Below are 26,052 nucleotides of genomic sequence, written 5' to 3' on the forward strand. Positions count from 1 at the left end.
CGCGGCGGCGCCCCCGGCGTCCCGCGGCGGGGCGGGCGCGCGGCCTGCCGGGAGCGGTAGTCCCCCCGCGGCGCGCGCGCGCCGCCAGGCGGGCCGGGGCGTGTCCTCGGGGGTATATAGCCAGCCGGAGGGGCAGGGGGCTGCACTCTGCCGCCGCCGCCCCTCTCTCCAGCAGCTTCTATGCAATCCTCGGCCATCGCCGCTCCCCCCTGCGTTGAGCCCGCGCCGGCCTCCCAGACTAGGTAGGGCCGCGCGGGCTGGCCCCGGTTACGGTGTGTGCGTGTCGGGGACGGGGGGCATCAGGGGAGGGGGGGGGCGCCTTCGGGCCGCAGGGTACCGGAGGGGATGGGGGGTGAGCGGGGCGGTGGGCCGGATTTCCTTAGGGGAGGGCGGGGGGTGCTGGTCGGGCTGGCGAAGCTGCGCCCCCTCCTCCCCCCCTTTCCTGCTCGCCGGCGGTGGTACCTGCGTCCCCGTCCCCCCCTCGCCGTCTGTGGTACCTGCCTCCGCCGTCCCCCCCCGCCGGCTGGGGCGCGGTGGTACGTGCCGCCGCCCCGCTCCTCCGGCGCCAGCTGGGCCCGCGCGGCTCGCGCGGAGCCACCACGTGACCGCTGCGCGGCCGCCGCCATCTTTGTTGGGGGCAGCCGACGCCGCGGGGCGGGCGGGGTCACGTGACCGGCGGCCCGTGAGGAGCCGCCGCCGGGGTTTGGCGCCAAGGGCGGGGGGCGGGGCCGGCGGAAGGCGGGAAAGGCCCCATTGTCTGCCCCGCACGGCCCCGCACACACCGCCCCGCGGGAGCCGCCCCCGGCGTGCATGGGCACCGCTGACCCGGCCTGCCGCTGCTGCTTTCCCCCCCGCCAAGAGCTCAGTGAAGTGGGTGGCCGGTTCGAAACGTGAATAAAAAACCATTCGGTTTTCCGTTTGCAGGATGGAAGAGGAACTGGCAGCTCCTTCCACATCCACAGACAAGACAGACAGGTGAGATGGGAGTTGGCACTGTCAGTAATCAAATAACACTAAATCCCGGAGCTGCTGTGTGAAAGGCAGAGGTCACCCTTCAGAACACCCTTTAAATCCCACGTGTGATGTAGGTGCTGAAAACCTGTGCTCACCAGTGCTTTGCACAAATCCAGTGCATCAAGGCCTTTTCAGGGACTGATACATATAAAAATGTATCAAGCTGTTCTTGAAGTTTTTGGGCTTTTAATTTGTGCTGGAGAGGTACAAGTATGCAGCTGGCGTGTGATACATGGTATTCCTCTGTGGGTGGCTCCTCTTGTCCCAGTCGGAGATGTTGGGCTGGACCTTCTGGAAATGAAGCTGTGCAAGATGCACTGAATTGAACTGACACTTGCATCTGTCATTCTCAGATGCACCATGCTGTGCTGTGAAAAGTTTTAACTTTTCTTTTTCTTGATTTAGCATTAGAGTCTGGAGCACTGGTGCTCCATGGTGTGTTAGTGTGCAATTCCTGAAGTATATTTTTTAGCAGCTTTTGTCACAGCAGAATGTGATACTTGTTGCAGTGATTGGATAAATTTGCCTGTCTTCCCTTGGTTATTGGAATTATCAGTTGTTTCAGATTTGCACCCACAAAACCAAACAAATCCCACCTACTCTGGTAGTTCCAACCACTGTAATGCATGCAACTCACTATTCCATAAAGCAGACTAGGTTTTGAAAGCTAAAATTACTGTGAAAACTAACAGAATCCTTTATTTGATTTATTTACCCTTCCTCTAGTATGGATGTGGATGGAGAATCAAAGAAACTCTTGGGTTTGGGACAGAAGCACTTGGTAATGGGAAATATTCCAGCTGCTGTGAATGCATTCCAGGAGGCTGCAAGCTTACTGTGAGTAGTAGAAAGTTCTGTGTGGTTTTGCTGGGCTTGGGCTTCAGCTTAGCTGTTCTGGTGTGGATTATGCAAGAAAGATTGGGATTTTTACCTAGCATGTTTATAATTTATAATGCAGCTGTGGAGGGGACAAGCTATTTAAATTCACCCAAGAGTTGTACAATGCTGTAGTTGGTGTGCAGTTTGGGTGATAGGCATTGCCAGCAGAGTTCCCTAAGGAGGGAAGGGGTTTTGATAGTTTATTATGCAGGTATCTTCTCTAGTAACTTGTTCACTAGTCTTGATCAGTCTCTCTGAATGGTACTTTTTGGGTTACAGATTAATTTCCTCAGTTGGGTGTTTGAAAGCCATATGTAACTGAGAGAAGCATTCAGTATTTGTTTAAAGCAATGGGAAGTGAGCCAAGAAAGTGGTGCTTTTGTTAGGCTAGGAATATTTAATGTTCAAGTTCACATATCCAAATCTAAAGCAGGCACAGGCAAATATTTCTTTATTATTTTTGTAGGGGTAAAAAGTACGGTGAGACAGCGGATGAGTGTGCAGAAGCTTTTTTTTATTATGGAAAATCTCTCCTGGAGTTGGCAAGGTATGGTGGCAGTTTGTCATTTGGTGAAGAGTGTGTCTGGGGTAACAGCATTTCACTCCTTTGTGGGACAGGACTGCCCTGGGTGGGATGGGCTGTGGCACTGCAGCTTGTGCAGTTCAAATAATGGTATTAAATATCCGAGGGATAACAAACTCCTGTTCCTTTTAGAATGGAAAATGGTGTGCTGGGAAATGCCTTAGAAGGGGTGCAGGTGGAAGAGGAAGGAGAAAAAGCAGAAGACGACTCTGCACTGCCAGCTGCTGATGGTATGTAAAGCTGCCTGCCCTGCCATGGAGGCTCCAGGCTGTGTTTTCTTGTTGGAATGATCCAAGTTTAGTCCACTGGTATCTTGGGTAGCCTGAATCATTCTATTGAAACTCTTGGCAGTCTGAATGGACTCTGTTTCTGTTTGGGTTTTATTTTTAGTCTTGCTTAAAGATGAGCAAAATCTGTAAAACATCTGCAAGGAGCTGGTCCCTGAAAGCATGTGTAAGGGTCAGCAGGCGTCTGTGTCCTGAACCCTGCATTCAAACTCGCTTTCTTGAGCTTCACCGCTGATTCCCACTGCTTTGTAACCTTGTAGCAGTACAGTGTGTGCAGTCCCAGAGGTCAGTCTCTGTGCAAAGCCCCAAGAACAGTGGCTGTTTTATGCTGCCTGCAGCTGGAGGGGGTTCAGGGATTCCTGTCCCTCCAGACTGTTAAAGCTCTGGCACCTCTCGCTATGCTGTGACTAAAATTGCTGCACAACCGCGCACTGCTTGAGCGGCCGCTTGCAATGCTGCAGTCTGGGGAAGGGGAAGGGACTTGGCTCAAGCAGCTATGTTGGTTGTCTCCTAATTCCTTGTACTTGGAAAATGAAGCTTTTAGGAGTGTCATCCAACTTGGTAACAAACCAACACACAGGAGGGTCTTTGAGGGTGGTGTTGTCAGGGCTCGTTAATGTCTTTATCACTAAACTCGAAGAAATGTTTATGCTTCCTCAATCATGTAGAAGAAGCAAGGGAGGAGTTGAGAGAACAGGTTTATAACGCCATGGGGGAAAAGGAAGAGGCCAAAAAGTCCACGGAAGAGTCTACAGTACTCTCTGAGAAGGAAATCAAAGAAGAGGATGTTGAAATGAAAGAGATTAAAGAAGAACCCAAAGAAGAAGCTGTTGACAAGGATGCAAAGAAGCCTGAAGAGGCTGAGGAGAAGACTGAGATTTCTGTGGGAGAAGAAACTTCAGAAGAGCAGAAGAAGCAGGTGCCTGTGAATGAGGAGGCAGCTGTGGAAGAGAAGGAGGTAGAAAAAGAGCAGAAGATGGTGCCTGAGGACAAGGTAGAGAAGGCAGCTGAGGAGGAGAGAACAACAGAAGAGTCAGACAAGGAGGGAAAGACATCTGGGGAAGAGGCTGAAGCAGAAGTGGCTGTGGAAGAGAAGGCAGAGACTGGAGAACAGGCAGCAGAAGCAACAGAAAAAGAGCCAGCTGTGGAGAAGGGAGAGGCTGTGGAAGGGCAGGCTGAGGCAGCTGTGGAAGAGAAGGCAGAAGCACAGGCAGCAGCTGCTGTGGAACAGAAAGAAGCTGCAGAAGGGGATGCAGAGGTGGCTGAACAGAAGAAGGCAGAAGAGAAACATGAGCCAGTAGAGACAGTTACAGAAGAGAAACCAGGTGAATCTAAAGAGACAGAGTCCTCAAAGGAACCTGTGCCCACAGAGGGCAAAGAGCCACCTAATGACATGAAAGAAAAGGCTGAAGTTGCTGCTAAGGTAGAGAAAGAGGAAAAGAAAGGTGACCTGATGGAAGAGGGTGAAGGTGCTAAGGTAGAAAAAGAAGAGAAAGATGACCTGATGGAAGAGGGAGAAGGTAACCCTGAGAGGCAAAAAATACTTGTGGGTGGATGACTTGATGGATTTGGCTAACAATGGGTAAAAAGTGTTCCATTCAGAATTTTCTGTTTGCCTTAGAATAAGGAAAAGGCACAGTAAAGGGCTCTTGAAGGACTTTACATACAAGTAAAGTTTCAAGGAATAGTGAATGGTCTCAGTTTCTCTAGACTAACGCTTAACTAACTGCAAAGCAAGTCTTACTTGAAAGCAAACTGACAGCCCTGTGAAATGTGTAAGTAATGGCTAGGCTGGTGGAGAATACTGAATGGATGTTCACTTGCATGCATCTGGGTGTATTGCACTAACCTTCACATAACTGCAAAGCACAAATTGCCTCTAGTTATAGCTGTGTTTTATTTTACAATGGGGGTGAAAAACCCAGAACAGCTGAACACATAAATTTACTTCTCTTGGAGGAGAGGAACTCTTCAATTGAGTCTTTCTGATGGTCATTGCTAGCAAAAACTTAGTTGGAAAATCTGAACTCGTTTTGCTGAAGGCTTATTGCTGCTCTAGTACAGTCTTCTGGCTGTCCAGCTTCTGCCCTTCTGCTTCCCTGCTTTATTGTAGCTGTTTCCTGGGCTCTGTTGAGGTAAGACTTGCACCCAGCAAGACTTGCACCCTTTGCTGCAGCAGTACTTTTGGTCTTAGTGGGCCTGTGCCTTCTGTTGCACCAGTTAATTGATGAACTGTAATTGCAACTTCTCTGGCCAGTAACTCATCTTCACAGGCAGTGCCTTACTTCAGGAGTGGCAGATGTTGACACTAAACAGTTCTGGAGCCTGGAAGGATTTATTCTGCTAAGCATAGTGAGCACTCAGTGGTGGAGCAGTGGCCTAACAGGGTGTCTGTGTGGAGAGAAAATAACCTAAGAGTAGTTACCTGCTCCTCACTCTCAGTGCTGACAGGCTGCTGATGCACACATACTGCTGCTTTTTGCCCCAGGTCTGGGAATGTGAGGACCCTCTGGAACATCCTGGCCCTGTGCTGTGTCATCCCAAGCTCCTCCCACTACTTAATTCTTAGCATCCTGACCTCTCTTCTGTCTACCTTTATACAAGTGTCTTCATGTTCACAGGATTGGCCCTCTCAGTGCTGGGTGTGTGCTGGGAGTTAGACTAGTGAGTTCACAGGCTCTCTAGTCACCCCCCATCAAGCTTCTGCTCTGGAATAGAGAGGCTGTGACACAGGCATTGTGTGATTTCAGCCTGCAGACCAGCCAGTGCTCTGAAGTTTTTAGCCATATTCCTTTACTGCACATTTTCCCAAAACATCTTCTGCTGCTAGAACAGATGTATTGCTTCTGCACAGTGTCAAAAGTCAAGTTAGTACTACACAAGAGGAGGTTCATTAACATGGGTAACATGAGGATCATGAACTGAGAAACAGACTAATTTGTGTTCAGCTTGGCAGCTATCTTGCTGAAAAGACTTTCTATAGCATGAAGTTTAGCAGCTGGCCAGTGCCTCTAGGGCTGCTCAAAATCTTGTGGCTTCAGTGAGAGCTGACAAGATTGGTGAGAACTGAATTCTGTGTAAGTTTCTGTTGTAGATAGTAAGAAGTTGAACTTATGGACTGCTTTAGTCTACAGTGCTGAATGGTTTCAGCAAGATGGCTGCTGATGCTGAGACTTTAATGTATCTGCTCTTCGTACATCACACCTCTAACCTGTCACTGGAAGGGTAAGGGTTGGATATAACACACTCTGCCTGACTCCATGTTGAGCAAGCACAGTAACCAGAAGTGTCCTCATGCATCTACTTGCCTTCTAGAAACAGAAGAATCTGAAGAGGAAGATAAAGAAAATGATAAAGCTGATGATGACAAGGAGAATGAATTGACAGTGGAAGACAAGGTGAGGTTGCTGAGGTCTGACACCAGTGCTCATGGAAGGATGCCTAAATATTAGGCATATATTTATTAGGATGCCTAAGTATTAGGCCTAAATATGATGTTTATGTCCTTCTAAAAGCTCATTTGTGTTTCATTTAGTTCTGTGTAGGAAAATACTTCTGAATGTTCCCTAGCAATGGCCAGTGTTAGGCCTAGTCTGCATTGTAGCATCTGGCTCAGCTGTGTCTGTAGGCTTGGGTTTGCTTGGCTGCTCTGACACAAATACTTGAGCTGATGTGGCGTGGTGGTGCAGGGGCAGGCAGGGAGAGCTCTTTCAGCCTGTCACTGGAGTTACTTGGAACAGTTAATTGTCTGCTTGTCCAGTAAGCTGTGATTAGGATGGGAATTGTTGGAGAAGTGTGGTGCTCCTCAAACCTGAGATGTACATTGATGTAGCAGTAAAAACACCTGGAAAAATTTGCAGCTTCACAGAGTGGCACTAAGCATTCAAGGTAACTGTCCCTTTCTCAGACTACTCTAACAAAGCTCAAAGGCTCATTAAAAAAAAGCTGGACTGTGAACTTTATTTGGTTCATAGAAAGACAACCTTAACCAAGATCTTTCCCCTGTTATTTCTGGAAAAGAAATTAAAGCATATCACAGAACAATGTGAGTTCATGTTCCACTGAAACCTCTTTACTCCAGGCAAAGTCTTGGTTGATGCAATAACCTCTTCTGCATATTTTTTCTTTTTTTTTTTTTTTTTCCTAGTGGTTAAATGTTCACCTCTTGCAGAAATGGATTCCTTGGTAACACTGGTTGGGAATTTAGTGGTGCTGTTTGATGTGGTCTGTGACCAAGTCATTAATCTGTCATGCACTTCTGGTCTTTACAGGAAAGTGAGGAGGATGAAATTGGCAATCTTGAGCTAGCCTGGGACATGCTGGAGTTAGCAAAAGTCATTTACAAGAGGTAAAGGCTAAAGTTCTAATTTGGGTATATGCCACAGAAAGTGTAAATTGGATGGTGGCATAGCCAGTTAGAGAATATGGCATGCTCTGATCAGGATTTGAAAACTATTTTTTTCTTCTGGCTGTAGACAAGAAACAAAAGAAGCTCAGCTCCATGCAGCTCAAGCTCATCTGAAGTTAGGAGAAGTTAGCATTGAATCTGGTAAGTAATGTTAATTATCATGTGCAAAGTGTTTGGTTCTACTTTCTGTCACTGGGTTTTGTACTTTAAAATGAGCAAATGTGAATTAAAGCTGTCAGGATGAGAACAAATTAGATCATGATAGTTGCAGCCATGTGAGAAGCTTTGGAAGTGATAGTTGGTGCCTTGAAAATAGGATAGTCTGTGCTTTTGCAGAGCAGTGGAAAAAAGTTTGAGTAAGAAGCAATGTGTTGCTAGCCTTGTGTTCTGCTTTCTGAAGTGACCAAACCTTGCTTATGAACTTGAGACAGTTGCTGAAATTGTCATGAAAAATAGTTGACTCTCTTAGACCCTCCCAAATCCTGGGTTATAGTCAGGAAAGGCTCTTGTGTTACACAGCAGAAAAAAGGAGTGGGAGGCAAACCTCAGGATTGTGCCTTGTAATGACTCACTTGCCTTTCATTTAAAAATGTATTGTAATCTTGTTAAATCCAAATGTACACTTTCTCTGGGGCAGGCACTGGAAATAACCCAACAGGTTTCTGGGCCAGGGCTGCAGAACAAGGGTTGTGTCTTGTGTCACTGGAGCACAAGCAGGGAGTGCTTGGCAGGAAGGTGGCACTGTCCTTAGCTCCAGATCCGTGTTACAATTGGGACCAGTTACGTTCAGTTCTCTTGGTAGAAAGTAAAGCAGGAGGATTTGGTGCCTGCTTTGACTTGGCTGCTCGGTTTTCTGTGCTGAAATTAGACAAAGCACTCATGAGAGAACCAGAGGAGCTGGCCTAGACAGTCTCTCAGGGGAGGCAGAGTTGTCATCTGATGGTCTGCAATCAGCCCAGCCCCGCTGTGTTCAGTGGTGGTTCTGTTTGCAGACTGTATAATGTGTAACAAAACACTGAGTAACCAAACCAGGGTTTAGATGGTGCTGCTGTGGATAATTACTGAGGTTTGTAAAGACCTTGGGGCTTTCTCCTGCAGAAAACTACACGCAGGCAATCGAGGAGTTCCAGGCCTGCCTGGCCCTGCAGCAGAAGTACCTGGAGGCTCACGACCGGCTGCTGGCAGAGAGCCACTACCAGCTGGCCCTGGCCTACCACTACAACAGCGACTTCGACCAGGCCGTGCTGCAGTTTGGGAAGTCCATGGAGGTCATAGACAAGAGACTGGGTACGTGGAATTCTGAAGCTGTCCAGTGAGTTTTCACAAGGCAAAGTGGTGAGGTGTGCTCGTGGGCTGCTGTGTGCTGTTGTATCTGAAAGTGGTGAGACTACACCAGGGGCAGAGTTTGTAAAACTGTTTGTTAGCAGATAGTTGCCTCTGGATGTTGGTAACTGCACAGTTACTTTGTCTCGAGGTGTTTTGCCCTGATAACTGTTTCATCCCAGCAATACTGACTGAGCGAATAAAGAAGGCAGACACTGGGTCTCCTGAGGACGAGAAGGAGATAGAAGAACTGAAGGGACTGCTTCCTGAAATTAAAGAGAAGATAGAAGATTCAAAGGAGTCACAGAAGAGTGCAAAAGTAGCTGAGCTAGGACTGAAAGCAACTCTGGTGAGTGTGTGTGTCCTGTGGTTTTGTTTTGAATAAATCAGTAATGGGAGGAGCTCAGACTTGATCAGGGACTGGTGGTTGCTCACAGGTGTTACCAGGCTGTGGTTATGAGAAGGAAACTGAGGCAGCTGATGTCTAAAGAGGATATTTACTAACAGCCCTGATACAGATTGTTCCAAACTAAACAGGAATTTTATATGCTTCTGTGGCATTTAATGTATCAGGGCGACGGATCAGGCAAATGTGGGGTGCACATTGCATGTGTCCTTACAGAAGTGCAGAATCCAGTGTTGGGATGTGGAGGACTTGGGCTTTCTGTATCTCACTAAGTTCCACATGCATTGTCTGCCACAGTCTGTTTTTTCTGCCTTTTTAAGGTTGGAACTACATCTGGGTTTGCACAAAGTGAAGACAGTGGTTCTGTGTCCACAGTAAGTTAATCTAAAATGAACGTTGTTAATTCTCATCTACTCTAAGGATTACTGGTTGTGTTTGCTCATGTGTCAATGTCTGTCTTGTAACAGATTCCAGTAAGGAAAGGAGCTGATGGTGCATCTCAGTGTGTAACAGACATCTCTCATCTAGTCAGGAAAAAGGTGAGTCCAGAAATTACTTGTTAAACAAGAAGTTTGTTGAAGTACTGCTGGCTTGCTCTGTGTAATAAGATTTGTCTTAAAAGTATTTTTTCTTAATTGTATAATGGAAAAACGCTCCAGAAGTAAAACCAGTAGTGTTTGAAACTCCTTTCCACTGGGAACCAATCAGTCTGGGAACCATCTGGCCTCCAGGAGACCATTCTTGGTGGTTCAGCACCCTGCCTGACCCACACTGATGTAAATCTGACCCAGTTGTGTGGCTTCTGCAGGTGTTCCCTGAACAAGATTTTCCTCTGCTGAAGACCCTCAGGCAACCCTGGGATCACCTGTAGATCCCAAGGAAAAAGCAAAGCTAGGCTGGGTTCCCTTCTTTCCAAAAGGAGATCAGGACTTGGACTTTCAATAAATAGTAAAGCCACACTGGTGGTAATGACACACTGCCTCTTTAGAGATCAGATATTGAGAATGTGGTTCCTGTGTGTTCTCTAGAAGTGTTTGCTGGTAAAAACTAAGATCTTATAGGTGATACTCTCAGTTTTATGTTGCCTCTGTTTCTTTGATCTGTTAGTTCAGGTGTGCCTGGAGTGATTTGGAGCTGCTTTAGGTGATTGCAAATGTTGTAGATGCCCTAAGTCTACCCTGGAACTGTTACAGGCTCAGTGGTTGCACCTTTCTTGACCAGACTGTAACTACAGATAACAGCTCTGGAGATCCTGGCACCTAAAGTGTCACTGGGTCTAAAGCTCTGGCTAAACCCCAACACTGGGGAGTCTGTCCTGAGCCTGGCAAGCAGAGGTTGGGTAGATGATGTGCAGTGACATCTAATGCTAAATTTCTCAAAATGATTTGAACTTTGATTTGTACTTAGTGGAGATTCTAAACAATTTTGTCTTCAGAGGAAACCAGAGGAGGAGACTCATCAGGGAGACAATGAAGCCAAGAAACCTAAACCAGAACCAGCTGTCAATGGTGGTGGTGGGGACCCTGTCCCCCGTGGAAAAGAGGTTGCAGAAAAAATGGAAGAGGAGGTGGGCAGCTGAGCCAGGAGTCTGGGCTGTGCTTTTTATTTTATTTCCCCCTCCTCTCTGTTCAGGGATGGTTCTGTGCCTGATAGATGTCCTGATTTTATTGCCTGCTGTCCTTCATGAGGTTTCCCAGATGAGATGAAGGCTATTCCCAGTGGGCAGGATGCATGTAGTGCTGTGGTGCTGACCTGTGTGGCTGGACAGACCCAGCCATGGAGCCTTGTCACCTGTGGGGTGGGACAGAGACAGGTTCTGGGTGGTTTTTTGCTGGGCTCAACTCCAGCACAGGGTGTTCCCCCACTTTTTCATGTTCCTGGGTTTTATTACTTACCCCTGGGCTGCACTTGTTACTATCAATGCTTTAGGGTAGTGTTGGGCTCTGGAGACTGGCAAAGTTCCCATAGTTAAGACTTCAAATTACAGAACCCTTGGGCTGCTGCATGAGTTGGTGCTGTAGGACTGTGTCTTGACTTTTAAAAACAAACCCTTATCTTCTCTTTTAGACAGAGAAAAGGCCACAAGCAGAATCAGGGGCTGCAGTTGAAAGCACAGTATGATAATGATTCTTTAACCTTGGACACTCCTCTCCTTACAAGGAAAATGGTTTTGTATATAGTGTATTTTTTCACTTTTTGGCAACTTTTGTATGACTTCAATAAAGATTGTAAGCAAATGGTCCCTGTCTTGACCTTCCTCCTGTGACAGGTTCCAGCCTCTGCTCCTGGCTGTCCCCCGGGGCTGGAGGTCTCAGCCCTGGCCCACTGCTGGGCTCATGCTCCCTTTAGCTTTAGCATTTCCACCCACGTCTGCCTCCTTAGGAGCAGAGGGTCAGAGGGGCCAGGCAGGGCTGGCTGCTGCAGGCATGAGAGCAGTGCCTGAACTTCACTGTCTTGGCCAGGGACCTGACTTTTTTTCCTTCTGCTGGGGCCTTGTCAGAGCTGGGGCAGTGTTTTGTTCCTTCAAGGCTGAGCCTGAAGTGGGGTTTGATAGTGCCTCCCTCAGCTTTGAGCAGCCTGAAGATGGTGGGGAAGGCTGGTAATGAAAGAGCTTTGTAACATCCTGGGCTTGGTTGCTGTGTGTTTTTATCTCTGCTCAGCCTCCACTTTGCACCCAGGAGGGGGTGCAGGAGCAGGTGCTGATGGTTGATGCCCCTGAGCCAGCTTGAGTGCCCAGGTGGGGCTGGGACCTGCCCTGGGTTGTGTTGTCTAAAAAAAGGCCAACAAGTGAAGAGCAATGAGCTGAAATCTTTTATTTAACATGTAGCACAGGGCTTCTGACACTTCAGAAAGCTGGCTCTGGTTTTTGCTGGTTCCCAGGGCTGGGCTGTGCATGCCCTGGGTTAGGCTTTCCCTAGAGGGCTGGATGTGGGGATATGCCTGAGGGCAGGGAATTTATTGTGCCCCTCCGTGCCCCCTGCCTGTCCCCAAACCACCATTGTGAGCAGGAGTGGTTGAGCCACTCTGGCTGTGGGCTCTGTCCTGAGGTGGAGGCTGAGCTGTGTCACTCAGTTTGCTGCTGGCTTGGGGCTTTGCCTGTCCTTTTCCTGCTGCAATGCCCAGAGCCTCTTTGGTCCCAGCAGTGGTCCTGTACCATTCCACCCATCCCAGCAGTTCCTGGAGCCCCTGTTTGCTGGTGGAGGGGGTGGCAGGGCAGTCCAGGGGCCATGGCCTGGTCCTGGCTCACCTTCGGGGAGCTCTGTCTTGTGCTGGGGGCTCCTGAGCAGGAGGAGGGTCCTCCAGGGCCACAAAGGGGGTGAGGGGGAGTCCGGGGGGCACGTGGGCTGTAGGTCTGCCAGGCCCCAGTGCTGGCCCGGGGGACTCCTGGGAAAGGAAAAAGGTGATGTCAGGGGGAGGAGGGTCCTGGCAGGGTGTGAGGTGCCTGGCCATCCCTCACATGTGGCACTGGGTGTGCAGAGCAAATCACAGCCCTGGTCCAGCACTGGTGGGGACTCGCCTCCTGCCCCAGTGGCTCTATCCCCAAGTGCAGCAAAGGGAGCTGTTCCCAAATGTCCCTTAAGCTTGTACCTCCACACCCATCATCCCATCCCAGTTGTCAGCCCAATCCCAACTCCCCTTCCCTCCTTGGAAAGCTGGAAATCGCCCTGGACTGAGGCTCTTACCATGAGAAGTTCTGGCACGGCAAGGGCTGGTGGCAGTAGGGGGGCTATGGGGTGTGGGAAGACAGGGGGGTGCAGCCATGGCCTTGTCTGCTCCGCATGGCATCGCAGCATTCCCACCTCTGCCTGGAGCCGGGCCAGCTCCTCCGTGTGCCGCTGGGCTGCCCGTGAGCCTGGGCAACAGGATTTGGTCACCGTGGGCTTTACAGCAGCCATTCTCCTGGCTCCTCACCAGGCCCATGTTCAGGGGACTGGGACTCTCACTGCAGAGAGCCCACCCCGAGCTGCAGCCAGCATTTCTAGGAGCCATCACCAGCCAGAGCTCTGATGCTACAACCACAGAGGCAGCTGGAGGCTGTGGGGTGCAGGTGGGGAACCTATTTACCTACCAGCATCCACTCTCCTTTCCCTTCTGACCTTCAGTGCCAGCAGCTCATCCTCCAGACGCCGGTTCTCCAGCTCCACGGCCAGCAGCGCCGCATCCAGACCATGAGTGCCAGTGCCCGGGGGCTCTGCTGGAACAGCTGGGGTGCCTCAGTGCTGTCTGTGCAGCCATGCTCCCCGAGGGGGACAGGCCTGGGCCTGCTGTTGGCGCTTACCCATCCGCCTGGCCCTGCGCAGCCCCGCGGTTCCTTTCTCCAGCACCATGGCCTCCAGCTGGAGGTGCAGAAGCTGGTCCAGGATGGCCGGGTCGTGTCCCCCAGAGCGCAGGTAGGACACTCGCAGCGCCCTGCCGGAGCCCCGGGTCAGCCATGGCCAGGGCTCGGCTGGGCGCTGCGCTCGGAGCCGCCGTGGCCCACAGACCTCACCTGGCCTCGGCCGCCAGCGGCCCTGCGGGCGGCAGGAGGGTGTCGAGGTGGAGGGTGGCCCTGGGGAGGAGGCAGGCAAATGGGGGGTGAAGGAGCCTTGATGGAGGGCACCCCACAGGGCCAGGGCTGTGCTGTGACCCCTCAGCTCACCTGTGCTGTGCTGTTGGGACCTGTCTGGCCTGGTCCTGCAGGCCTTGGCTCGGCTCGGGCTCCCCGTGCTCGGGCTGGGGGCCCAGAGGTGCCCCGGCCCCCAGCGCCGCCAGCCGCCGGCACAGCCCTGCAGGACCGTGAGGGGCGGGGGGCTCAGCGCGGCCCCACAGCCCCACTCTCGGGGGGTTACTGCATCCCACACGCGCCTCCCCATCGCCCCAAAACCATTTGCAGGGCCTACCCTCTCTCTGCAGCTCCAGCTGCCGGGTCCTGGCCCGGATCTCGGCCACCTGGCGTTCGTGGGCCTCCAGCAGCTCCTGCGGCGGCTGCCGGGGGGGTTCTCCCTGCGGCACACGGGGTTCACGGGAAGGAGGGGCTGGCCCCAGTGCCGAGGAGCTGTAGGGCTGCTGGTGCCCACCCTGGCATTCAGGATTCACCGTACCTCCACTGGCACCCTCCTAGAAGGGGGGTCGGCCGTGCGGAGCAGGGCCCTCTCGCGGGGGGTCAGCACGTCCCCCAGGGGAGCTCCCCGCGCCCGCCCTGGTCCCTGCTGTCCCCGCACAGCTGCTGGGACCCCACGAGGCACAGAGTGATGGCGTGCCTCAGCGTCGTCCGTACTTTGGGACATCCCAACCTCGCAGACACAAAGGGAAGAAAAGGGTGACGCTCCCACCTCCCCCATCCCCCCCCACCCCCAAAATATCCTTTTCTGGTTTTGGCAAAATAAGCACCAAGGGCTGCCTGTGTGGTGCAGGGGTGGGAAGATGGAGGCCTGCCCAGCCCAGACCAAGCTGGAGCCAGGCTGTGATACCCAATTCCCCAGCCCAGCACTTGTCCCCATCCCCATTCTATGCCCGACCCAGCTCCACACTACCGAGATGTCCTGTGGTTTCCTTGCCGTGCTCTGTGCTCCCTCCACAGGCAGAGGGTCCCCCCCGTGGAGGCAGGAGCTGCTGGGTGCCGTGGGCCCGAGGCACAGCTTCTCCATGTGCACCTGCAGCAGCGGCCGGGATCTGAACGCCAAGCGGCAGCGGGGGCAGAGGAAGGTGCCCATGTCCAGCAGGGAGTCACTCGGGGGGGCACCCTGACAGGCAGAGGGGATCCCCCCGCGGGGCTGGCACCCCGGGACCGGCTGGAAGTGTGCACAGACCTGCTGGTGGCAGCGGCGGTGGCTGCAGTGTTTGAAGCCACTGTTGCTATGGACGCTGGGCTGGGCAGGGAGGGCCGGCCCCCAGCCCTGGACATTCCCACTGTTTACCACGGGCACTGGAATGGGGAAAAAATGTCGCTGAGCCACCAGAGCAATCCACAGAAAACAAGATGAGGGAGGCCCCGCTGCCCTGTGTCCCTCTGCGGTTACAAAGTGCTCACTGACAGGCACACTTGCCCTGGGGCTGTCCAGGAGTGCCCCTTGCCCACCTGGCAGCAGCTCCCATTTAGCAGACTTTAAGCTAAGGGGAATCTCCACACAGGTGAAATAGCTCCTGCTGCCCTTTCTTGCCACAGGTGTGCAGGCCCTGGCCTTTTTCCCAAAAAAGCTCCCTGCATTTCATCCTTGCACCCACCTCAACTCTGCTTGGCAAATCCCTGCAGTTTTTCCCCTAAGCTCACTGCCAGTGGTACCTGTCATGAACTCATTATTTGCTCAGGAAAAAGCTGGCTTGCCCTGAATGGGGACTTGCCCTGCCACTTCCAAAATTTCATCGATGTTTAAGCCCTGCACAGCCCACAGGAGGGTCGGGGCACAACAAGGAGCTCCTGGCACACACAGGCCAGGCTGCACTGTCCCAGGGCAGGCTCGTTCCACTCCAGAATGCTCAGCAATCCAATTCCCCCATTCCAAGTGGCTATCAGCATGGATCTGAGGTGAAGGGGTTTTTAAATTTACCCCATTTCTTGAGATCAGTGCACGCAGATCTACATAACTTGGTTTAAATGGATATAGGAAATTAAACTTAAAAAACCCCAAATGGGTAGGCTCTTCCAGACAAAAGCAGTGGTTGAATATTCAGAAGCAACAAGGTGGTTTGTGCAAAGTCATATAGGAGCCCCAGCACTTCCCCAAGCACTATCAGGCAGCATCAGCTGCTGGACCCTGTTTTCCAGAGCACAGGGATAAAGGAATGCCCACTGCCCCTCTCCTCTGGGGTTCACGGCAGAGCCAGCAGGAGCTGGAGGCACAGGTAGCAGGGCTGCACCTGATAATGCTGAGCGTGCACCCTTGAATCCAGATGCAAAGATTCAGGACTCAACATTATCATTTTCTTACACCTCTGTTCTCTCAGCCTGGCCAGGAGTAGATTAAGAACCACAGGCACAACCTTGGGACAAACCCCCTCAGGCCAGCAAGCCCAGCTTTTGTGTGACTCTGTCCAACCCCCCTGCACAACCCCAGAGCACTTTCCAATCCAAAACATTTGTGCACAAGGTGAACTTACACCAGACACTAAAATAGCTTAGGCCACAACTGAGTTGTTTGTAAAATTCTTTTTAATCTAATAGAAATGTTTTCATGAATTTTTAAAAAAGATTTCAATGAAAACAGCTTTGGATTCAGACATTCCCTTGCCACGTTGTGAACATAAACAGCAGCATTGCACTAGGAACAAGTGACACCGACCGGTCGAGCTTCACCATTTTGTATGAAGCGGAAAAAAAAGCAAACTGCTTTAGTAGAAGATAATTTTGAATTATTTTCTTTTAAAAAAATCCCCAAACATGGACTGTCATCTCAGCATTGTTCTCTCTCTCCCTTCTTAAAGGAAGAGTTCAGCTCCTGCAGTCTGAGCACTACAGCAATGTTTGCCAAGTGGAAAAATAGAGCGGGAGAAGAAACTGTTTATCCCCAGTGCTACTGAACCCCCAAAGTTGCAGGTCCCTTAGAGGAAAGCTCCTCTTACATAAGAAAGACAATTAGAATTGGCAAACTGATGCAAAATATTTATTCCAAGTTAGTTATTTTTGATGCAGTAGTTTTTCCCCCTCATACAGACTCAATGTGATAGTCACTTTTTAAAATCTGTAAATAATGTTATCAAAATAATCTTAATCTTTGAAATCTCACAAAAAATTTATATTTTACAATCCACCCTGAATATCAAGGCTGCAAGAAGAAGAACACAAACAATTCCTATATCCAAATATTTTACAGCTGTACCCAAAAAAAAAAAAAAAAGAAAACCACAAACGCCTGGTTAAGTGATGAAGCTCCCCGAGCCGCCAAAAAAAATAAAATAAAATAAAATATTCATGTTATTAGCATTAATTTAACATAATTAGAACTTCAAAAGCCATTTTGTCATCGACAATGATTGTTTTAGCACACCGTTACCGCGCGCTGGGCAATGCGGCGGCACTGTTAGAAGCTTGTTGTTGCAGAGATCAGTCAGCCACTTGTGTCCTGCTCACACGACTGAACTTGTGCACTGCCCCACAAGGGATTTTTGTCAAAATTTGCTAGCTGCACAAACTTCTAGTAAGCATTAGGGCAAAACCAAAAGAAAAAGCTAAAGAAGCCAATTTCTCTCTTCTTTGGGATACAATTATTTCCCTTGTGCATGAAGTATCAACAACAAAAGAAAAAACTGAACAGACTGGAGACAGAATAAACTCTGTTTAGTTTATACAACCCCAAACACGTGTTGAACTATGAACTGAGTTTATTGGGTTGGTTTTATTTATTTAATTTTATTGTGCCCAGTTTCAGGCATCGTCATCTGACGTTTCGCTGCTACTTGTTTCTGTGTCTGAGTCCTCAATCTTTGTCTTAAAAGTGCTTCCCCAGTGGAACAACAGGCTGGAGCCGCGGCCCTGAAGAAATCCATTCTTCCCAAATCCGTTTCTTCTTCGCTGTAGGAATGAAAGTAAGTTTTAAATCGAGCAGAAGTGTGGAGAGTAACTGTCACCAACCCTCTGTGGTGGACATGAATGCCACGTTTAACTGTGTGTGCACACATGGAAAATGCAGAATCATCCATTCCACTACAGTCTCCCTTAAATGCTTGGTCCTTTTGAACACCCTTAAAAACAAGCCCTTGAGAAAGGAGAGGAAGAAGAGCAGTCACAAGTAGCAAGAGCTGTAAACATACCTGCTCTGATTTAATCTGGAACTCTTTGAGCTCATCCTCCGTAAGGGGAAGGTAGTTCTCATCATTTTCAGGATATTCCTGCCATCCCATTTCTTTCAATAACCTGATTGTGGAGAAAATAAAAGGGGCATGGGAACTAAAGCAAGGGAACAATGGCAAAGAAAGGTACACTTTGTCCATGAAAAGCAAGGGTTTTGTAGTAAATCACTCCAAATTCACCAGGGAATCTTCTCTATCATAGACCACTTCAACAGTCCTTTGTGTTTACCCACCATTTTTCAATGTCTTTTACAAATATTTGACCATCAGCAGCTCTGTACAATGGGTACATAACCAGCCTGGTGGAAGGCAAGGATTTGAAATTATAACTCAAGGACGCTGAGGGAGGACATGAGGCAACCAAGCCAGTATCACAGCTCCGAATCTCCTGAACCTTACTATCTGCTTGCACCAGATGCTCACACTGCTTACTCACTGACGTGAGATACAGCCCGAGATACCAGGTAAATATTATCCTAACTCTCCTCCACTTTTACAGCATGTAAAGGAGCACAGGAGTATTCCATGTGCAAACAAAGTGTGGTGTGTGTCTTCAAATCGTACATTTAGGACACCCTGCTTGCAAATTAACCAGAATTACCCTTGGTTCATGCTGACTCCCACTGTGGACAGATAAATATCTCTAGGCAGCATTATTAACACATGGGGATGTGGCATTAAAGAAGCACTGGAATTTAATTACAGACCTTGGTAAAGCCTTGGCTCATCTGTCATTGGTGTCTTGTTTTACTTTCAATAAGACCCCACCCACTCCAACACTAGTCACAAGGCCCACACACCTCCTTCCCTGTACAAACACAGCTACTGCTGCTTCCCAAAAATAGAGTTTTCATCAAAATTGTTTCCTTCTCCTCACACCGCCCAAGGATTCACCCTCCTTTATTCCACACACTTTATTCTGCCATTTACTCACCTGTGTTCTGCTTCCAATGAATGGGAGAGGTTTTCCCCCTCCTCCGGCAAAGGGAGAGAAAGGCCATTCTGATGGCAGTTCTCCTCCCAGTTTTCCTTTGGTTCTGGTGTGCTGTTGCTCTCCATCTAAAGAAAAATAAAACCATCAAAGTGTGCTTGCACAGACCGTGCCAACAGCACAGTTCCAAGTTCAAGCTTCTGCCTTTGAAAGTCCAGCCAAGCCTTTCACCTTGAGCCAGTTTTTTTTACAGAAGCTGCAGTAACATGTACCTGGCTGTGACAGGACAACACAGGACGAAGGACATTTGGTGGCCTGTGCTGCTGTGCCAAGGGAGCGAGTGCTGGCATTGCAAAGCCATCACCGGCAGCTCAGAGTGACAGCAAGAAAACTGTGAGAATTAAATGCTCCTAAGGACATACTTTAAATACACATTAAGGCACAGATCTATGCATTTGGGAGTCTGGTCTGAGCCTCTGAGGCTCAAGCCACATTCCTGCACCTTTCACAAGCACAAAATTCTACTTTTCTGTGAATGCAGTTTGACAGGGAAGTTGGAAAGCAACTTCATGTTAAAATATGATACTGTTCCTCTCCCCTTAGAGAATCCTTGCAAAAAAATCTAGATTACCTTCAACATCTGTGACCTTCCCTTCCACCTCATTTATTACTTATGCACTTGCATTTCACTGTGCTACACATCTCCCTCCATCACTGCACTATTTCCACTGGCACATGTGCCAGACCAGTGGGAGTCATTCCTTTCCTCTTCCAGAGCCTGAATTACATACACTGCTCAGGGCTTTTTCAGCCCCAACTTCTGCAACAGTAATGACTGTATACACAGCAAGGACAGCGATCTTACATCATCCAGCTTGTCACATTCCCTGTTTTCTGTTATCTCCCCATTTCTATCATCCTTCAGTGCCTTCAGGAATTCACTCTTTTTATCAGTGGTCCGGCGCATCAGCTTCGTCAGGCGTGAGGAGCAGATCTCGATGGGAGGGGTGGTGCTGGAAGGACTCTGCACAGGGAAGGAGAACACAGACATCAAACTGCACTGCTGCAAACCCGAGGCCTCCTCAGTGGCTGTGCTTACACCTTTCCAACACTCATCAGTTCCTTGGGTGGCTCTTAACCCCTCAAAAAATCCCAACCGAATGCCAAATTCTCTTCAAAATACTAATGTGTGTTGCACATTCACTTCTCCCATCTATTATTATCAACTCAATTTCTTTTCTTCCCCTAGCAGTCAATTCACATGTCCATGAATATGTTTATTTTGTTCCTTTGTAATGTAACTCTCTCAGGCAAGCTGGTGCCTACAACAGAGAATTAGGGCCAAAGCTTCATGCAGAACTCCTGCCCTACAAAAATTAGCACATTAAGCAAATTAAGACTCAGTTCAAATTTGCGTTTTAAGTCATCCTGACAGACTCTACCCTGAAATTAAGCTATGGGGAGGTAATCTCCTTTCAGGGAGTGGTCACATCCTTAACTAACCACAAGCGGGTGCAGAACAGGCAGCCACAGCCTCGGAATCCTCCCCTGGAGAGAATGCTGCCAGCTGCTGGCTCTGTACACTCAGCCCAGATGGTTCAGCGTGGAGCCAGACACAGACAGCCCTGGAGTCTGTGGGAAATCTGCTCAGCTCAATGCAGGAACACAGGGAAACCTCCTGTGCTCTTCCACAATGTTTAAGCTTGCTTAATCTCGAGTTTGTGAACCAGGCCCACTGGCAGGATCTGGCCATGATCCTGCAATAGGAGCACTGCTAACCAAGGTGAGCTTTCAATTTTATCTGTTCCATGTTTTGACTGGGCACACAAAAGGAATCTAAAAACATGTTATGGGAAAGTTCCCAGTATCTTAACCTCCCGCTGGAGTTCATGTTTGGCTACTCTAAAACAATGAGGAATTTAATCATTATTATGGATAACTGACACCAGAATCTTGCATGCAAAACTACTTTTTCTTCATGTACATGTTTTAATTTTTAAAAAATCAAGATTAAACCAGTAAAATTTCCTCAAGTTTGTAGTGTATTTCTCCCCACACACTTTTTTTAAGCTGCGGGGGAAGATTGCAAATTCAGGCTCTTCAAAATGAAGCTACTGTGCCAAAAATTTTTATCACACTCAGTGCTCTGAGCAAAGATCAATGGAATTAGACCAAAAACAAGGCAGCAACGGCTGCTTATATTTCTAATGGCTGTTGAATGTGAAACACTGGTGTGAAATAATGCCTGCAAGGAAGTAAGTGCAGCTTGGAAGGAATTTCTCAGGCAGACCTTCCAGATTTTGTCTAATTCAACAAAGTAAGAAACAAATCAGCAGTTGTAACAGACCTAATGAGTGACTGCAACTATCAGGATAAAAAGCCAACACGAGTGAAATTAAGCTCTCAACATAACTATTAGTCTGACTGCAGTGACAGAAGGTAACAATGAACAAAGGAGACTAAAATTAGATGTCTTGTGGTAATCTGAAATACTCAACTTGAAGTCTCTGCCAGTGGCTGTTTTAATCTCTAATAAACTATTGAGGTACTAAAAATTTCTACACATCAGGAGAAGACAGTTACAGCTAATGTTTAGTAACAACAGATTTCTGAAAGGGACTGAATTTCACCTCAATTCTGGTTTTATGCATAACTTTCTGTAGAGGGGTTATATTTTACAAAATATTCTTCTTAGCACTAAAATAGTAAACTGGCATCTCTTCTAAAGTAAGCTTAGCCCTTTGACTGAAACATCAAGGCATCTCAGTGTTTTGATGTTGCTTTTTTTTTGGGGTGTTTGGATTTTTATGAAGGAGAGCACTATGCATCACCTCAGATTTGTTCTGATGTCTGTGTAACATGGACGGCTACTCTTCCAGAAAAGTAATCCTGAATTCATTTCAAGAACTCAGGCTGTATTGTAAGTTTGGCTGTCTTAGACTGACTTGTGGGGACAGGGCCAGTGCTGCTTGGCACCCTTTTAGTTTTCAACACACTGTGGTCTCTCATGAATAAAGGTGCTATTTTTACCACTTCTGAAGGAGGTGCATTAGCCCCCTTTCAGAAACAAAAAGCCAGAGACTATGTGTAGTAGTCCTGGACAACCAGTACTATCTGCTGGTCACAGACCTGTGTCTTCATAATCTAAATGTCCAACAGATTCAAAGAAAAATGTATTATAAGTGTCAAGTTTAGCTGGAAGTAATTTTTAAGCTTTTTATGTTTAGCTCTCAGGTTGGTACCCAACATCTTCACTGACTGGAGTTCCACAGAAGATCTCCCTGGAGGCAGGTAAAGGAAACACTTGCATTACTCTTGTATGCTAAAATGTGAATGCCTCTCTCCTCTCTGCTGAGGTGAAAGCCCATTTAAGTTTACATATTTACACTGTCCATACTGTGCTGTGCATTACACAAAAGGAAAGCTGTCAGCAGCACAAAGAACTTGGTCTAAACAGAGACAAAAGCAAGGTAAGGGAAAGAACCAGAGTGCAAGATCTATCTGTCAAAGTGACAGTGCCTGTGTATTAACTATTGCCTTTAATGACTTGTACACAGCTCTGGCTAAGGCAGAAAAGTGCAGGTTGCAGCAAAGTAAAGTCTGCAAAACAGAAAATCATAAAGATGACAAGGCCTTATTTTAGAAATAATGCCTATAACAGAACAAGACAAGTGCACAACTAGAAAAATCCCCCAATTCTACAGTTAAAACAAGCTAATTTCAGATGTTGTGAATCATAATTTACAGAGTCACAAAATCATTAAGGTTGGAAAATACTTCCAAGATCATGAAGTTGAACCTGCAAAGAGCAGCTGCATTGGCCAGGAACTTATCACAGTCTGTTCTATTTCTGTTCTTTTTTTTCTTATGCTCTGTCACAGTTATTGCTGAAATATTAAGAGATTTGTATTTCAAGGTTCTCTCTACACTTCAGACCAAAACTAGGGGCAAGTCAGTTTCCATCTCAGCAGATTACCTCCTTCCAATGTCAAAAGTCAAAAGAAACTGTAGCTGAAATATCATATGTACACATGTTAAACTCCTTCAGCCCCCTCAGCTCCGACTGCTTCTGCTGTTGTTCCAGAGAAAGGAAATTAGGCAGATCACCTTCCTTCCCCTTCCTTTCCTATACTGAAAAACATCATGGGAATCAATCTGCCTACCTATTCACATCAGGTCTTGGTATCTGCACTCCCATAACACCAAGCTGACGCATGTCTTGTTACACAACACCATTTAAAGCATTAGTACTTTTTTTTTCTGGAAGGAAATTCTAATACAGTTGAGCAAACACCAATGGCTTTACAACCAGATAAACCCCATTTTTATTTCTTCTAGTGTATCACTGATGCAGCAGAATGTGCTAAGAATGTACAAGTGAGTCATCCCTCAAGGGTGCAAAGGTAGGTACCACAGGCAGAGAGGCCCTATCATGTTTATGCTCTAGCAGGTGATAGTGCAAAAGCTCCCACCCTGTCCCCAAGCCCAACCCTTACCTCTTTGGGAGAGGTGAGGACTGAGCCACTTGCCAGTACCGCTGGTTTGGTTACAGACACTGGACTGGTAAAGGCAGAGTCACGGGTGGAGGACAGCGAGCCTGGTTTATGTTCACTTCTGTTGGCTTTCCATGGGCTTGGCTGTATTGAAGAGAACACAAAATACAGGGCAGTAAATGGCAAGGCATGAGAAGGGGTTGCTTGCAAGTATTGAAATAAATAAGCAACATTGTGCTGGCTGTTGTACGGATTTCCTTTTCTTCTTCCCTCTCAACAACAGTCTCAACTGGTTTATTTCAACACCCATCGTTTTTCCCCTGGCATCTTCTGCTTTCCCCAAATCTCACACAATTCTGGTTCATGGGCACCACCCTTCAGTAAAACACCATTAAGAGCTCAGAGAGAAAATCCAGCATTGCCCTTCATTAATTGGAATCACCACTAGGGTAATGCAATTCACCTTACAGCTACCCACAGATAGAAAATATAAAAAGAAATCCCAATTAAAATGATATTTCTTAGAGGAACACTGCACACCACAATGAAAGGCTTCCAATCACTTGACAAGAAGTTTCCCTGTGTGAAGAAGATCATCATGCCATAGTTTTGTTTAGAGTAAGAATGAAAATTATTTATTTCCTAGGGCCCTGAAAGTGTCCATCATTGCACCAATTTAGCAATGATAACAAGAAAAAGAAGCAAAAGCAGCCAATTTATTACAGTGCAGGATCACTTGCTGTTTTGCCCTGGATACTCTCTGCAGTATCCCTTTGAATATACTGGCCATCTGGCTGAAGAGCAAAGACTTCAAGATAAGTTTTTGTTACTTGGAATGTTGCTCTTGAAGCTCTCTTATCAGTCAGGGACAAACACTGTGAAGTGAGAGTCTCTACAAAAACAATCCTAAGAAAAAGCTTGTACCAAGTAGCACTAGCAAGACACTGTCAGAACATTAAAACATACAGGTTCCTTTAACCCACTGGACTTCTGAAGCCAGCTTCAAGTCACTCCTAAAATAATTCATGCACAAATGGGATTCAGCTAAATCTGAGATGTAACAGATCTTGCAATCTGCCAGCAATGAGAACAGAGGCACTATTTCAGTATGTTGTCACTGTCTACTGCGTTCTATGAATTTGAAAAAAAATACATTGCATGGGGAGGCCATCAGCTTTACTCTTTCCCTCTAACTTAAAAATGAGCATTTCACACAATCAAATAGATTCTATGGCATTCACAACACACATTAAAAACATCCCCTTCAAACCTCAGAAATATCCTGATCTGCACAGTATTTATTGCCTGTACTAAAATTAGGGTGCAGTATGACTCTGACAAGAAGTTTCTCTCCAGAGCTCCAGGGCTGCACTGTTCCATTCCCACTCTCAGCTGCCCAGTGCTGTTCTCCAGGCTTCCACAAAGGGGCAGCTTGCAGCTCAGACAGATCCAAAGACAGACCCCTCTTGCTTTCCCTGCGTGGCTGAGGGTGACCTTCATGGATTGTCTGACTGTGAGCTATTGGCCATCTCCATCAGCCAGAAAGAACACACTGGTCTCACTGCCATCACTTCTCTTCCTTTCTGAACTACTTGGTACAACTTAACAAAACCATTTTTCATTCAGTTTTCCTGTGACAGCTTTCCAATACTGCTGACTTTGTGGAAAGGAATGTTTTGACTCCTCTACTACTTTATGCACTGCAATTCCTGGATAACTTTCTAGAAGTCTTCAGGCTAATGCATCCTACCACAGCTGCTTTAAGGCTGTGACTTTAAGAAGGCATCAATGCACACAGCTTTTCTGGCTAAGGATATGCTGCTAACCCACCTCTGGGTTTTGCTAATGGTCACCATTCATTCACAAAAGCACTGTTGATGACATCAGCTGATAATTCTTCCCCACTGCAATCCCCACCACAGAGGAATATCACACAGTAATCACAGCACCATGTCAGTGTGTAAACACTCAGAAATTAGCAGCTAAATCACTAAGTACATATTTATAGCCTGCTTAATGTGACTGATCTCTTGGGCTACACATTAAAAATTAATACCTTTTCCACTAGCCAAAGAACATTTCCTTTGTTATCAATACTGCAATATTTCACATATAAATCCAGGTGTAATTCAGGCCTACTGGATTCAGTAAAGTAAAAACTTCACTAGAAGGAACTTAGGCAGGTACCACTACATATTGCCATAATCTCTAATTTAAATACAGATAAACAATCTGGAATGCAAATGAACTAGATAACATGTAAAGCAAGCTGAAAAAAAAAAGCCCTACCACTATATGTTGATGGATGCTGAACCCTCAGATCATAGTCAGTTTTATTCCAACGTAAGCACTGAATAATGTATTCTTTTTATCTGAAGAATCAAAACCTACATAGTCTAATTTCAGAACATGGTTAGCAAAAGCTTTGAGAGCAGCTCTCCTTGACTGAATTAATGAAAAACCTCTGTCCATGGGCTTCAGAAGCAGCTACAACAAATGCAACAGTAACAGCACAGCAAGCTGCAAGGACCAACTTGCTGTGCAATTACTGTTGCACTTGTTGTAGCTGCTCCTAAAGCTGCTACACTAGCTAAGCAGATTTTTATGCCCAAATTCTACATTGTAATGCAATGGATATATCATGACCAGCAGTAACAACACACATTCCCATAACTTTCAGAAGTGCATTTTCATCTCTCAATCTCTACATTGGTACAGCATTAACTTTCAGCCCTCAGAAATGATCTTTGCATACAACAGCCAGTAACAGACAAGCTGTATGCATTGTGGTTCACTAAAATTCGGTTTACTTTGAAGCCAGAGACAATCTAACAGTCTGTCAGAAACTGTATCTCTGGCCTTCTGTTTAAAAGAACACAAAACACATCCAGACTAAACCCAGGTCAGGCTGTATCTACACATGTATCAATCAAGCTGTAAAAGCAAAAATAAAAGCCACACA

General features: G+C 47.5%; 3 protein-coding genes across 11 annotated transcripts in view; 1 reads left to right on the top strand and 2 right to left on the bottom strand.

The window, feature by feature from the left end:
- Window positions 1-33: 33 nt before the first annotated feature.
- LOC120503261 (nuclear autoantigenic sperm protein) lies at window positions 34-11,140 on the top strand. 2 transcript variants are annotated; one of them, XM_039711596.1, is made up of 15 exons: window positions 34-242; window positions 925-975; window positions 1,741-1,851; window positions 2,360-2,440; window positions 2,609-2,706; window positions 3,432-4,283; window positions 6,079-6,161; window positions 7,035-7,111; window positions 7,239-7,312; window positions 8,270-8,458; window positions 8,677-8,843; window positions 9,221-9,274; window positions 9,368-9,439; window positions 10,336-10,467; window positions 10,968-11,140. In XM_039711596.1, the coding sequence occupies exons 1-15, from the start codon at window positions 181-183 to the stop codon at window positions 11,019-11,021; spliced, it is 2,157 nt and encodes a 718-aa protein (XP_039567530.1). In that variant the 5' UTR covers window positions 34-180; the 3' UTR covers window positions 11,022-11,140. The 2 variants fall into 2 exon arrangements, with proteins under 2 accessions (XP_039567530.1, XP_039567531.1); XM_039711597.1 differs by having other exon boundaries at window positions 144-272.
- A 558-nt stretch (window positions 11,141-11,698) lies between these two features.
- Window positions 11,699-15,108, bottom strand: CCDC17 (coiled-coil domain containing 17). Of its 6 annotated transcripts, none has more exons than XM_039711610.1 (8): window positions 14,414-15,108; window positions 13,982-14,173; window positions 13,540-13,883; window positions 13,390-13,449; window positions 13,180-13,310; window positions 12,970-13,095; window positions 12,584-12,753; window positions 11,699-12,284 (listed from the first exon to the last, which is right to left on the bottom strand). In XM_039711610.1, exons 1-8 carry the CDS (start codon window positions 14,591-14,593, stop codon window positions 12,144-12,146), a joined length of 1,344 nt encoding a protein of 447 aa, XP_039567544.1. In that variant the 5' UTR covers window positions 14,594-15,108; the 3' UTR covers window positions 11,699-12,143. The 6 variants fall into 6 exon arrangements, with proteins under 6 accessions (XP_039567544.1, XP_039567540.1, XP_039567539.1 ...); XM_039711606.1 differs by having other exon boundaries at window positions 13,540-13,666; window positions 13,781-13,883; window positions 13,982-15,108; XM_039711605.1 differs by having other exon boundaries at window positions 12,970-13,092; window positions 13,982-15,108.
- Window positions 15,109-16,019: 911 nt separating this feature from the next.
- The window catches only part of GPBP1L1 (GC-rich promoter binding protein 1 like 1), a 32,050-nt gene continuing 22,017 nt past the window's right edge, over window positions 16,020-26,052 (bottom strand). For all 3 annotated transcript variants that reach the window (XM_039711614.1, XM_039711613.1, XM_039711615.1), the window contains exons 8-12: window positions 23,094-23,234; window positions 19,463-19,621; window positions 18,601-18,725; window positions 17,628-17,730; window positions 16,020-17,388 (exon numbers count right to left, since the gene is read on the bottom strand). In XM_039711614.1, coding sequence (XP_039567548.1) covers window positions 17,242-17,388; window positions 17,628-17,730; window positions 18,601-18,725; window positions 19,463-19,621; window positions 23,094-23,234 — 675 coding nt within the window. In that variant the 3' untranslated portion in view covers window positions 16,020-17,241. The remainder of the gene's footprint in view (window positions 17,389-17,627; window positions 17,731-18,600; window positions 18,726-19,462; window positions 19,622-23,093; window positions 23,235-26,052) is intronic.

This window comes from Passer montanus, unplaced genomic scaffold (assembly GCF_014805655.1).
Source record: "Passer montanus isolate IOZ18808 unplaced genomic scaffold, ASM1480565v1 scaffold25, whole genome shotgun sequence".
Classification (NCBI taxonomy): domain Eukaryota; kingdom Metazoa; phylum Chordata; class Aves; order Passeriformes; family Passeridae; genus Passer; species Passer montanus.

Bases quoted from the DNA above. Each gene is read 5' to 3' on its own strand.
- CCDC17 (XM_039711604.1), bottom strand. From the start codon at position 14,593: ATGGGCACCTTCCTCTGCCCCCGCTGCCGCTTGGCGTTCAGATCCCGG. The intron at 12,754-12,969 runs GTAGGTAAATAG...CCTGTTGCCCAG, and splicing joins GGAAAGGAGAGTGGATGCTG to GCTCACGGGCAGCCCAGCGG. The intron at 12,285-12,583 runs GTAAGAGCCTCA...TTCCTTTCCCAG, and splicing joins CCGTGCCAGAACTTCTCATG to GAGTCCCCCGGGCCAGCACT.
- LOC120503261 (XM_039711596.1), top strand. From the start codon at position 181: ATGCAATCCTCGGCCATCGCCGCTCCCCCCTGCGTTGAGCCCGCGCCG. The intron at 6,162-7,034 runs GTGAGGTTGCTG...TGGTCTTTACAG, and splicing joins AATTGACAGTGGAAGACAAG to GAAAGTGAGGAGGATGAAAT. The intron at 8,459-8,676 runs GTACGTGGAATT...GTTTCATCCCAG, and splicing joins GGTCATAGACAAGAGACTGG to CAATACTGACTGAGCGAATA.